At 40.7% G+C, this 13,883-nt stretch overlaps 1 protein-coding gene across 1 annotated transcript; it reads right to left on the bottom strand.

The window, feature by feature from the left end:
- Nucleotides 1-9,961: 9,961 nt before the first annotated feature.
- On the bottom strand, nt 9,962-13,536 carry LOC134138478 (lymphotactin-like). The gene is made up of 3 exons (XM_062572204.1): nt 13,432-13,536; nt 10,719-10,836; nt 9,962-10,228 (listed from the first exon to the last, which is right to left on the bottom strand). Exons 1-3 carry the CDS (start codon nt 13,499-13,501, stop codon nt 10,123-10,125), a joined length of 294 nt encoding a protein of 97 aa, XP_062428188.1. The 5' UTR covers nt 13,502-13,536; the 3' UTR covers nt 9,962-10,122.
- Nucleotides 13,537-13,883: the final 347 nt, after the last annotated feature.

The raw sequence follows: 13,883 nt of genomic DNA, 5'->3' as shown, positions 1-13,883 counted from the left end.
AGATGCCGGCTCACCCCATCTCTGTTCTTGACTTCTAAAACACTTTCTGTAATTTCTCAGTACAGGCCAAGCTGGGCTAATTTAATATAATAGATCAGCCCAAAGTGAATTACTGGAACTTATTCTATCTATCGACCAAATTTCAGACTCCTCTCACCTCTTTCCTTAGTTGTAACAGCTAATATGTTTCCTGCCTCATCCCACACCATATTAGCATCAGTGCCAGGACTTGGGAGGGCTTGCACAAGTACTCACCCCACATTTGGGCTCAGATTACACCAAAATACAAATTTCACGGACAAAGAGAATTCATTTTCCAGGAAATGAATCTTTATTAAGATTTATTTTATTTTCAAACTTTTAGAGGTATTTTTAAATTAAACATGAAATTTATGTAGTTTAAGTTTTAAGTATGAAATACAGATATTAACTGTTGAAACAGTTAAATCTCTCAAGATTCTTTTTAGTTTGCTGTTTGTTTTCTAAACATAGTAGTTTGCCAAGGTGCCCATGAATTTGCAAATTGTTTTGCTCTCCCTGAGACTTTATCTTTTTAACCTAGACATCAAAATTTCAGGCACAACATATCGTCTTGCTTTACTTCAACTGCAGGAGCAGTATTCTTTAATGGAGCGAAATGATATGACTGATGCTTTGGCTTTAAGGATCTGTTCTTCCTTATTTGATGAGCATAGATTTACTTGAAGGGCCCTGAAAAGGCTCAGAGAACTCAAACTCCATCTTTCCATCGCACTAGCAATGACTTGTCTGATATATGCATTCCCATATCATGGTATGTGGTTGCAGCTGGAGTGCTATTAGCCTCATGTTAGAGTTAATTCCCAGAAAATCCTTGCAGAGGTGAAGGGCTGAATGGAGCCCATGCTTGTTCACAGACTTCATTGCTGCCTAGGGAGCAGCAGTTTCAGGCAGTTCGAGGTGCGGGTGGTTTGACTGCTCTTTCCTGTTTGGTGCGGTGATTAGTTTGCTGCTTTAAGTTTGCATCATCGCTTATGAGTGGGTTTGGGAGACAGTGTGGTGCTGAGAGTGCATTCGGGAGAGACCATGTGGTGAAGGTGTAGATATAACTTTGCAGTGGTCATAGGAATAGACGTGGCCTTGGGAGTGGGGTTGAGAGAGATCACGACCCTGCAAATGCATTTGGGGAGGAACTAGGAGAGCAGAGAGCATAGGCTCAGGAGTGGATTGGGCCTTACAAAGGCGTTTGGAAGAGGACATGGTCTTGGGAGTGGTATCTGGAGTGGATGTGGTCCTTGAAGAAAATGTAGTCCTTGGAGAGATCTTGGAGGTAGTTTTGTATTGACTTTATCTAAGGATTTGGGATCTCCTCTTGCCTTTTGTGTGTTGAATCTGGCTCTTATAGCTGCTGTGGATGATTCTTGCACACACTGGCAGTGAGCCCCCACACCAGTCTTGTGACATGCTGTGGTGAGCAACTGCAGAAGAGAAGCCAGATAGCCGTTAAATTTCTATTTTCTACTCCAAGATTCACTGTGACTGTTACAGTTTTTTAATTCATTGGTCATCATGTATTCCCTACAAACCCAGACATCAACACCAACTCTTTGTGCATTGCACATGACTACAATTCATATTTTTCAAAACATGTGCATGGTATATACTGATATTGTCAAAAAACAGGCACATACCTGGTATTCTGAGACTTTATATAAGATCACAATGCACATTTATCTCCTGGTAACAGAGCTCAGATTTGATAAACTGCAAGCTCATGAGATCATAGGAACAAACAGAGCTCTGAGCAGGAGTCATAGTTACCTCAAATTCTTCCTCAGGATCCTTCCACTTGTTTCCATTTAGTGCACTGGGCTTCTACCTACGCCACTCCAACCCCTTGCTGAGATTTCTTCACGCTTTCTTGGTCAGAACAGTCTGGCTGTTCAGTCGGGTTTCTACCAGCTTTTGTGAGCAGCATAAATCCCCCAGAACTCTGAAGCTCACCCCTCCTCAGTCGCCTGGTGACTCCTTCATGGGGGAACTGCTGTATTTCGTTCACTCTCCTGAGATATAATTAAGTCCTAGTAAGTGGCAAGTTCTCAGCAGTGGCTTCTTTGCAGAGGACTCTGTCAGGGTGCATGTGTACAACTGTGAACCACCCTGAGGATGCTCAACAAGTACTCGGTAAATACTGCCCAAGAGTTACTCAGTGAAAGGATGAAGGTGTCTGGCCAAAGAGCATCATCCATGATTAGTTGTATGTGGCAGAAAATAGGTATGTTTGTGGAGCAGCAGTAAGTAGCATTAGTGAGAAGATCTCAAATTATGTGTGTGTGTGTGTGTGTGTATATATATATATATATATATAGTTATTATTATATATTATATATATTATTATATATTATTTATTTATTATTTATCTATTATATTATTATATATATTATTACATATATATATAGTTGTGTAGGATAAAAGCAGTGATCCCTTTTCCTCCAAGAGTATAAACCATGGTGCTTTGTGTTGAATGCCAGCTTCAAGAAGTATGCAGCACCTGTAAATTCTATATGCACAGCTGTTCCAAAAATGAAGGTTAGCTTTGTTCAAGATAGGTGTCCAAAAATAGAAGTGCACTCCTGCAAAAAAGCAATCAATTTTGGAAGGCATGAAATGTAAGTGTCAAAAGGCTGAGAGCTCAGGAGTGCCTGCTAGTGAAGTGGTGCTGATGCCTGTGGTTGTCCCTGTCTTCTCTACACAAGCATGTTGTGCAGAGGGAATGCGCTGAGGATTTGCTGTGATGGAGATGTTAGCATGAAAGTCTGTGGGCAGCTCTTACCAAGAAGTTCCTAGCACCTATGGACGTGTTCTCCCTTCTGTGAGATGTGCCTGAGAAATCAACTTGCACTGCTGCAGCCACCTTTCTAAGAGAAACCAGGAAATGCCATGAGCACAAAGGTCCACACCTGTAACTCCAGTTCTCCCCTTTTCTAACTCCAGTCATTCCTTTTTCTGATCCTTCTTTTGCCTGTTCTCTTTCTCTCTGCCTCCATCCTCCTTTGTAACTACTCCCTTTGCCTCTCTTTTCTTCTGCATTTCTTCTCTTTACAGGACCAATCCATCTCCCTCTTTTTATTTCTCTCAATTCTTTTTTTTTCCTTGAAAATGTTCTGATTGCCTGTTGTGCCTTTAACAAAGGCTTTTCAGAAAAAATCAGATTTGCCTTGCAATGAAACAGCAAATTCTTGAAAAATATCCTTACAACATAATCTCCAAGCCATATTTTTCATCTCATTTGCACTTTGTTTTTGGCAAAAATCTTTCCTCTTCAGCATGTTAGTCACGAGAACTATTAGCTGCCTTGGTTACTCCTCTGAGCCTTGTCATCCCCAGCATTTCCCTTGCGCTTAATAACAAAGAACCCAGAGTATCTTTCCAGAAACTTTTTGTTGCATGTGTCTCCATGCATGGGAATGTTTAATAGCAAGTTACTTATCTCAGAAAATGCAAATACTAGGCTATGAAAGGTTATTAGCGATATTGCCAGCAAGGCAGATGAGATACAAAACTTCTTTCTATGTAATTGCTGAGAATAAGCAGGAGCAGCGAAGACAACAGCAGTAAGTTCAGTGAATGTATAGGTTATTCCATGAATAATCCATGAATGAGCTAGAGGCATCTTTAGTTATGTTTTTGCCTTGTATCTTTTTTGTGTATTCATTTTACTGTTTTGCTCGGTTTGCATAGGGCTACCTGTGACTGTTTTGTGCCTGTGATTTTTGTGCTCTGCTTCACATGAATGTTTTTCTTTCATTTGTGATTATGTGCATGTGGGAACCTCACAGGTGTGATCTGTCCATTCTAGACAACATCAAAGCACCACTGTAAGAAGATCATGTAAATAACGGGCAACAACAGTCTTAAAAGGTCTTAACTGTGCAAAGTCGGGAATAAGATTTCATAGTATTAATCAGTTATACTCTTTTGTCTTGGATGCAGTTTTCATTTTCAGTATCCTCCACATCTGTGAAATATTTAGCAGCAAGATAAGATCCCCAGGAAAGGGTAAGATACAGTGTCAAAAGCTAGACAGTCTAAGAAATGAGCAGACTAGAAGGATTATGGCTCTATAGATTAGAAAAGGACATATAATAGGTGCAAATAAACTATGCACAGTAAAAAAAGAAAAGATTGTATCTGAAATCAACTCCAGACTTTTCACGAAATATGTCATTAACCCATGGAGCTGATTGCCATAAGGCATTAGTGAGATTAAAAGGCATTAGCAACAGATATGACTTCAAGGCTTAACAGTTACAGGAGAAGGAATAAGAAATTTCTAAGGAGCTGGAACTTTCCTTGCATTAAGACAGAAGCCTACCACTCATTGACAGGGCGTAAGATGAAAACTCCCATGTAGGCAAGTTATTCTACAACTGCCCTCAATAAGATTTCTTAAAGGTTTGATCAGCTCTCGCTAAGAATAAATCCTGAACTCATCAGAACGCTGGCACAACGTGGTTGGGAATTCCTGCCTTCCTGTCGGCTTGAAGATTTACCTCTCACTGTGTGCACAGTGAAGACACCGAGCCAAAAAGTGGCCAGGATTGCTACGGTTTGTAGTTTTATTACTGATGACTTCTCTGTCAAAATGGAAAAGAAAGTGATTAATATGAGCCCCGTTTCATGGAGTTCATGTACTGTTGTTCAGTGGTCAGTTCCTATCTTTGCTAAAAGGGGTATCTGAGTAGGGGAAAGGTGGAAAATACTAATTTTGGTGACTATGAACTACCTCTTTCCTCTCAGGCATCTATTAGTGAGGGCTTTTCCTGCTCAAACCCCGCTCTGGTTGAAGTTCTCTGAAGAAAGCTCTATTTTAGGCTGTTTAATTTTAGCTACTTTTCTGCAGTCCTGTGCTGTCTAGGTTTGAACCCTGTGTAAACAGCCCCCAAAAGGCACAAAATGATACTCAGAGTTATCTTCGTTAATGAAACTAGGAATGAAGTGCCCCAATCATAGCAGCTGTGTAAGTGAGTGGTCACTTTCTACTGTATCTTTAGATGCAAGTTTGGAGGGGTACCATGCCTGTCCTCCATGGGTTTGGGATTTGTCAAACCTCTTCTACTTCCTCCTGACTTCCAGGGAGCCCAGACTGGTACCATGAATCCCTTGGGCCACTGAGGGAAAGAGCAAAGGCTGCACTTTCACGTGTGGGATATATCCAGCAAGCCACCCTGTGAATCACACTTTGGCTGGGGGCTCCATAAGGCAACCACGAGGAAGTTTTGTTGTAGAGATTGCAAATACATTTCTGTAATCCCAGACCAGGTTTGTTTGCTTCAAGTGTAGTGATTCTGTGATTTCTAAACAGCTTTCAAGGTCTTTTTTTTTTTTTTTTTTTTTTTTTTTTCCCAGTTTTAAGGGCTTGAGGCAGGAAAGAATCAATACAATGTACAATAATCAGTGCAAATCAAGAGACAGCCATTGCGCAAAAATATACAGTTGAAAGTCATTAATAGAGCAAGGCATGATAATATTTTTGGCGTCCTTTTCTTGTGTCTTGTTACAGGTCAACCCTCTTCCTTTGCATTAAAAACATCTTTGATACCTTGGTCTAGAATGTCTTATTCTAAGCCGCAGACAGACAGGAAGGAAAAACAAAACCTCTCTAGGAAAGATCTTGCAGTGCAACCCCCTTTTACGTGATCTTTAAAGGACCAGATCAGAGGAAAGAAAAGCAGGAATTCAATCAGAGCACATGCTCTGGAAATGTCTCAGATGAGCCTCACAGAGTCAGAAGGTTCATTTAAATTGCAGTACCTTACTTGTTTTTGGAATAGTTGTTTATTGTTCTATATAACAAGCTTTTAGAGGCTTTTCAAACTCCTTAGAGATCAAGTTCTGGAAAGTTTGCCCATGGCTTGCTCAGATCATTTGCTAGATGGGAGTTTTTATGGGCTATTTCTAACCATGGAGAAGTTATTAAAAGAGGTCTTTTTTTTTTTTTTCTTTTCCCCTCCCCTTAATGCTTCCTTCCCCGTTTGGAATTTAGAAACACAAAAGCAGATTGTACAAAAGTGGAAACACAGGTTCTTGTCAGTTTGAACCAACTGGGTCAGTTGTTTTAGTGCTGTCTAGGCTAGAGAGTGAGAAGGATCTGGAGAGGTAGTTTTCCCTGCTTTCGCCTTGGCTCTTTGTTGTGCTGTTCCCCCCATCCGCTCCCCCCCCCCCATGCTCTACCCCCTTTAACTCTCAGATAAAATGTGGGGAATGCTAACTATGACTTGGTGACAGAGTATTTTGAAATCTTCTGTGCAGACTCTGCAGGAGTTATTTCTGCATTGTATCAGCAGACCTGCCCCTAGTTTGCAGAGCTCCTAAGCCAAAATACGAGTTGAAGGAATGAATTGGCTGGACAGGTGGGAAATGGCAGACAAATAGTTTCCAGTGGTAGTAAGTGGTAGTAAGTAATCCCTACCTTCCCTTTCACCTTCTGGAGTGCTGGTTTGCCATAAAATCTGAGTCAGTGTCTACTGTAGCAACCCCAATAACTTGTGTAATTCAGTTGCAGTTTAAAATGCAAGGTTTAGCTTTCCAAAATCTATGTTCTGCATTACTCCACAGGGATGGGAGAGGGAAAGTATTTGTATTTGCTATGTTAACATGCCTACACTTCGTGTCACGTAACAGTATTTGGCAAAATAGCATCACTGAGATGCGTAAATGTTTGCACACAGGTACCCAGGTCTCCTCTCTTCTCTTCTTCCCTTATATAGTCCTGAGCAATCTGTTAAAATACGGGATTAGTAGATGAAAACCTCCAGTGTAAAGTAAAAGACAAACCATAGAGTCAGAGGGCATGTGCAAAACAGTCAAGGAATATCCAAGCCTTTCACTGGGGTTTTGAGATACTGAATGTTGTAATAATGGTTTCAGGGAAATCTGGTTATTATTGTAAACACAATTCTGCAGTTCTTTAAATGTAAACAAACTTAATGAAAGCAGTTACATCAAGTCATTGCCCAGGAAGTATTCTTTGTATGCAGAAAGCCGGCATACCGCATCTGTCCCACCGTACTCACTACTGTCTTCACCTAAGCTGAAGATCTAAGTGCAGAACAGCTCTTCTCTCTGTTGGAGACTAGTGTGTGGTATGTGAAAAAGAGAAATGGTGGCTTGTTTCAGATAATGTTGCCCGCTGGTCAGCCACGTGTGTTTGGGGTGCCCTTTGCAGCAGAGTGGCACAAAAAGGTTACAAAAGGAGTCCAAGGACTGGTAATACAGGCCACAGCCTGGGGACATGAGGAGGAAGGGGAGCAGTCACCACAAGCCCTCTGCTCCCTATCCCATTTGGAGAAGAAACGTGTGGGCAGCCAGGCACAAGGAGGTCATCAGTAGAACCATGGTGCCAGACCATCCAGTGTACCCCAGAGCCCCACTTCTGTTGGTTTTTCTGTTTGTCTGCTTCCCAAGGGAGAGGTTTCCTGAGAATACTAAGAAGACCCAGACTGGTGCTTATTTGCATCTGTTAGAATGACAGCAGTCTAGTTCTTCATTTTCCACATTTTTTTTTTTTTTTTTGTGAAAAGGAGGTTAAAACACATTTTCCATTCCTTTTAAAGCATTTGGAGAGTGAAATGGGAAATTGCTGTCCAGGAGCAGTGCCACTACTGTTGAGCCTCCAAGTTGCGCACAGCTAGAGAGGACAAAAATAGCTCGCAACTGGAAACTGGAGCCCATGACTGGAACTGTGGTAAGGAGTGGGGTCAACCATGGTCAGGAAAGATAGGGAAGTCCCTGGGGTTTAATGGCTGAGGAAGAAGAGCTGTTGAGACCGCTGACTGCCCATATTAATTAACTCTCCAGAAAGGCACAAGGGTCATTATAGCTCCTGCAAGAAATAGCAAACAAGATGTAATTACGAAGTGGGATGATTCATTTGCACCAACCAACATTAATCATTTTATGAGCAGATATAAAATATTAATTGCTATCTTATTGTTAATTAATATATCCTCAGGTTATGATAGTCCTAATTAAAAAATTGATATTCACTTCAGTAAGATGAATTCCAGCATAAGATACAACTAAGTACAAGCAAAAGCATTAAAATTTTGCTTGCCAAAAGCATGATTTTGGTTAGTTCTGGTCCTGGATGAATTAGTTCAGTGGGAGCTGGCTACTCATCTGAGATAGCTTACCTTAGAGGTGCTTTTATAGATTACCTGGGTTTATAGCCTGCTGGTATTGCTGCTGAAGAAGGGAAGAGAAATATTTCTGTTATCTGTAATGTGAGGTTTTGGGGCCTTGATAGTCAATTCAGAATGAGTGAACACTGAATAGTGTATATTCACACTCCTGAAACTCAGCATTTCTTTTTATCTGTAAAGCTCTTCTTACCAAGCTTGTAGCAATAGCATTTTTTTCTAATATAATTGAAATCAAGGACTTCAGTAAGACCGCATTGCTGTCTTGCATGCAATAGAGACTCAGCAGCCTTCCTTGGCTCCATTTTGTATTGTAACACATGGAATCATCCCTCTATAGCCTGCCTGAGCAGTGGCCTTGCTTTAAAATCTTTCATCTTGGATAGTGAAAACTAAGTGCATTTCCCTTCATGGGACTGAGCCGTGACGAAAGTGGAGCTGCAGGAGACAAATTCTGTCTGCGGACTTGACCAGAGCGGGGTTGTTTAAAGACTGGCTTTTAGAGTAATGCCATCTTATTTTTGTAGTTTAGTTAGGAAGTGCTATAGTGTCACCCATATCAATAACAAGTTACCGGCGTTGAAAAGCTGTGCAGTTCAGCAGCAGCACAGGCTACATACACGTGAGTAACGAGAGGAAGTTTATTCCTGGAGCCCCTCTGCTCATACCTCTCCTCCACCCTTCAACCTTCCCAAACCCAGTTTTCCCCAGAGCCGTTCTGTGTCTGCTTCTGGTCGTGTGAGGATCGTCCCAGAGTAATATGAGGACTGACTTTTAAGTACTCAAACTTTTGAAGACGTGTTTATTGTCTGAAATATGGACTTCATAGCCAAAGCGTGGTGTAGAAAGCGCAGAATCAGATTGCTTTTAAACTGTTGTGAGTTGGAGGAAGCGTCAGCTCTAATTTGCCCAAAAGGTCTCAGATTTGTGCTGTTATCTCAGTGTCCTTTTCAACAGTCTCCATCTGCACAATGTACTAGCAATAAATGTACTATATTACTTCAGATTTGCAATAACTTTATTAATATTCAGAACCCTTTATTGGTATAACTTATTTAAAAATATAATAGACTTTTACATCGAATATACTTAATTTTCTAGGGCAGAGAATCACCGTGATTTTGTGAAACAAACTCTTCTTTCCAGCCTTGTTTTTCACTTGATTATTCAGAGAAAAGGAAAAGAGAAAATAAAGCATTAGGTTCTGGTCTGTCTCACATGAAGGTGAAACAGAAGTAACTTCACAGAAGTCAATGGGCAGAATAAGTCTTCCCCAGTACAGAACTGAATAGAATTACATTCATAGTCAGCCTGAATCTCTCAAGCTCATCCCTTAGCGAGAGTATCTATACATCACGGTAGATTGAGACTAAAGTTAGAACTAATAGCGCAATACTACATATAGAAGTAGAAGGGCCAAGGATTTCCTTCAGAATATTGCACTGATTAGGTAATGCCCTGGTGCATGAGATTACTGGTAGCTTATATAGTTATGAGCAACCACTAAATTACCAAGAATCCAAAGCCAAGCACTCAATGCAGAACATGCTGATCTCTGTCAGCAGTGGTCTACATGCTGATACAACTCAATGGGAAGTGATCTTTCATAGCATGTGAAACAGCCTGCCACTCACCATTAATTGCCATACTGGTCAGAGTAGCAAGGAACATTAAGCTACATATGAGAAGATGTCTACATTCAGTTGTAAAGAATCATTAGCAAGCATTTCAGAAAATAAACAGTGTAACAGAGTCCAGCCATAAAATGGAGAAGCCACATTCAACCAGCGATGAATAGATTATGAGTTCATCTTTGTTCAGAGATTTTATTGCTAATTAATAAATAGGAGTTACAAGCAGATATTCAGGCTTTCTTCCATGTTCTGGGCAGGACTGATGATGATTCCATTTTGTTGGCCTTAGATGCTTTCCTGGGACAGGATTATTTGCCCTTGGTGCTACGTTTCTGGTCTATTTTCTTTATAGCAGCCCGAACCCATTTCTGATCAGGGTGTACGCAGATCTTGATGCCTTTTGCAGTAATAAACCTGCAGGAACGGAAAAAGAAAGCCAAGCAGCCATTAAACTCTGGTCTTCAAATTCAGATTTAGTGCTTTTGGTTTTTATGCAGAACATGTGAGGACCAATGTGGTTAAAGTATCTTACAGGCCTGAGGATTTGGTTGTTACTTGGAGTAGTAGCTATTACCAACAACAGTTCCCTATTCATGGCATATACTCCACCTCAACCCCTTGCTGAGATTTCTTCACGCTTTCTGATTCAGAATGGTCTGGCTGTTCAGTCAGGTTTCTACCAGCTTTTGTGAGCAGCATAAATCCCCCAGATCTCTGAAGCTCACCCCTCCTCAGTCACCTGGTGACTGCTTCATGGGGGAACTGCAGAGGGTGAGCTGAATACAGAAGGCTGATGTGGTGAGCTGGGCGGTGAAGTGTCCACCCTTCTGCCGCCCTGCTCTTTTGTGATGGTGCCGTGTTTGTATAGCTGAGTCTGAAGGAGATCAGTGTGCCAGATACTTACATGACAGCGTTTACTGGGACTTGTTGCTTTTCATAGTTGACAAGCTTTCTGATGTCCAGTTTCTGTGTGGATAGGCTTACACATGCGAATTTGCGCATGGGCTGACTTCCAGCGCTCCCTAGTAGGGGTGAAAAGGTAAATGACAAGAGCTTCAGTAACATGTTCACAACTAGCCATAGTTATTACTTCTAAATTGTAAGTCCAAGCAGGTTTCCAGTTTTGGTTAAAACATCAGTGCCTCTCAAGATGTCCAAGCAGAATATCACTTACACAAGAGCGCTCAAGGCGTCTTTTGTGAGATGTTCTACCATCTCTAAACTATTATTGCCATTTTAATTAAGACACTAATCTTCATTCAGTCTCTTCTAGTGAATCATTCTGCCACCAGTGAGCAGCTGCTTCTACTAGCAGAAAAGATATTTGGTATCAGGGATGATGCCATGATCTGCATCATCTACATGTAAGTGTCCACATGGAGTTGGACTTAGAACGGGCACCTTTTCTGGGTAGATTTCAAATGTCATCTGAAAGTGGATCAGTACTATTAGCTCTAATTTCCAAGTGAAAGACAAGATGTTACAATGTTTTATACTGGACATCCAAAACTAGCAGGGGGAAAAAAAGAGAGAAAAAAAGAAGAGAAGAGAAGAGAAGAGAAGAGAAGAGAAGAGAAGAGAAGAGAAGAGAAGAGAAGAGAAGAGAGGAGAGGAGAGGAGAGGAGAAAAAGAAAAAGTCTCTGTTGAATTAAAGGGTTTGTAACTGCCAGAAAGCCAAGGGCTTGCATTCTCCTGTTATAATGCTAATTTTATACCCGGTGAAGGGCTGCCTAATCTATCCAAAATTTGCCTGAGTTCCAGGGAAATGTTCTGATGATTAATATTAGGGGGAAGTCAATATAAAATTCTCTGGGCAGCTGTCACCTCACATGGTGATAACTAAAAGCAGCAACTCATTTAAGTGAAATGGAATACGCATATGCATTTTGTATTACTGCTTTCTAATTTCTGGCTTCCTCCACCTTTCAAAGACAAATTTGAGGAGACATGACGGGAACAAGCCGAAACCTCGGAATACAGCAGTATATTCCTTCTAAAGTCTTCATTTTGAAAACTTCATAGAGCAACTGTCTTGAGAAAAGTCCAAGAGCCATACAGGTACAATTTGCGAAGTATAAGAGTTGCTTCACATAATCTTATTGGCTGTTAGCTTTTCTTTGAAATAATTGCAGTAGTACAGGAAAATACACATCAGCATCTGGAGATGCTGTAGCATAACTAGTGCATAGATACTGGCACAGTTGCTTTAATTCTTGGATTTCTGTTTGCTTGAATAGTCAAGAGCAACTCAATATATTTTCCCATAATTCAATAGAAATATATATCTGCATAAGATTGGTTTCCAAAATATGGCAACCATTAAAGATTTCAAATGTAGTCAAACAATCCTTAGTATCCCTGCAAATATTCTCTCTTCTGTTAGACCATTTCCAGGGAATATGCACTGGGAATATTAGCAGGGCTTCTTTAAGCCTGGAAACAAACTCAAAGTTTGTTCTGTGGGACAAAATCTCTACCTGTAACTGTCCTTTTCCCCCATTTTCCTCACTCCTCTTCCTTCTTTCTAATCCTTTACCCCTTACATGTTATCTCTGTGAGCTGTTTCACACTGGGGTGACACTTACGGCAAATCTTGAAGAAAGACATTACAAACTGACAGTCTGTGATACCAAGGCACATGTTGCTGAGATGATTTTGTAAATGCTTTGAAGGTCTCAGTTTGGTTTTGGTGTGGTTTTGTGAAGATGTCTTTTCTGTGTGTTCATCTTTGCATATTTTTGTGGGTTCACATATGGCTTGCTTCTCAGTGTTTTCTGAGATTTTTTTTATGTGCTTGTTCTCACGAATCTGATTGCGTATATGTGGACATGTGCTTATATGTGTGTATTCATGTGTTAGCATGATACACATAGCCTCATCCAAAGTCACAGTCCTAAATATCCTTTCAGACAAACTTATTAAAACACGAGGGGGTTGTAGTCATAAATGGTCTCAAACAAGATACTAAATTATATGAAATTGAGCTATAAGACATTGTATAAATTAGTTGCTTTCCTTTGCAATTTTTCTTTTTAGTTTACCCATCCATACCAAATACTTATCAAAATATTTGTCTAGAAGCAAGTAGATAGGTAATATGCAGTGCCAGACTGGAAGAACTTTTTAAAATGAGAACATTAGCAGGATTAGGACTATAGGGTTAGAAAAGGACAAATAAAAAGGGATATAATAAAAATACATTCTAAAATAGCATATCTAGAAAAAGGAAAACGGTGCATCTGAAACTGGCTCAGGAAATTATTTTCAAAAATTATGTCATTAACTCATTGAAGTCATTGCTGTAAGGCATCAGTAGAATTAAAATGTTACCTATATGTATGACTTCAAGGTTTCACAGTGATGAAAAGGTGAATAAGGCACAGAAACCCTCCTTCCATTAAGACAGAAGCCAACCACTAATTGACAGGGCATAAGATGAAATCTCCCATAAAATTCCTTAGTCCTTAACTGCATATCTTGCAGTTTTGATCTGGATTTCTTACAAGTTATATCTTATGAACAGCTCTGGCTGAGAATGAATCCTGAACTCATCAGACCCATGGTACAGTCTGGTTCGGACAGCAATGTGCTGTCTTCCTATTGGGTTGAAAACTTACCTCTCACTGTGGTCACAGTGAAGACACCAAGCCAAAAGATGACCAGGATAGCTGCGGTGTGGAGCTTCATTGCTGGCAGCTTCTTTGTCAAGGCTGAGAAGAAAGTGATTAACATGAGCCCCTTTTCATGGAGTTTATATATTGCCGTTCAGTGGTCTTTTCTCATGTTCACTATTGGGGGGGGCGTCATGGTAGGGCTGACTGTAAGTGGAAAAAATTGAGCAGAGGTACTTTTTATGGTGACAGAGAACCACCTCCTTTCCCTCACCCTTCCTTTACTAGCCCCCCTGTGAAGGCTTTTCCTGCTCAAACCCCACTGTGGTTGCACTTGCTTCTGTGTTGCAGGTTGGGTTTATTTCAGGCTGCAGAAAGTGAGAGCTCTTGTTCTGCAGTGGAAACCTTTAACAAATGTTCCTGTCCTCTCACACCCAGATTCAGAGAGTGTCAGCTAA

The sequence above is a fragment of the Rhea pennata genome, chromosome 1 (genome assembly GCF_028389875.1).
Source record: "Rhea pennata isolate bPtePen1 chromosome 1, bPtePen1.pri, whole genome shotgun sequence".
NCBI classification, from domain to species: domain Eukaryota; kingdom Metazoa; phylum Chordata; class Aves; order Rheiformes; family Rheidae; genus Rhea; species Rhea pennata.
The sequence above is the reverse complement of the archived record's forward strand: the minus strand, read 5'-3'. Positions and strand labels throughout refer to the sequence as shown.

Coding starts and splice junctions, on each gene's coding strand:
- LOC134138478 (XM_062572204.1), bottom strand. CDS start 13,501: ATGAAGCTCCACACCGCAGCTATCCTGGTCATCTTTTGGCTTGGTGTC. Junction 10,837..13,431: donor CACTGTGACCACAGTGAGAG/GTAAGTTTTCAA, acceptor CACCCCTACTAG/GGAGCGCTGGAAGTCAGCCC. Junction 10,229..10,718: donor GTCCCAGTAAACGCTGTCAT/GTAAGTATCTGG, acceptor CCGTTCCTGCAG/GTTTATTACTGCAAAAGGCA.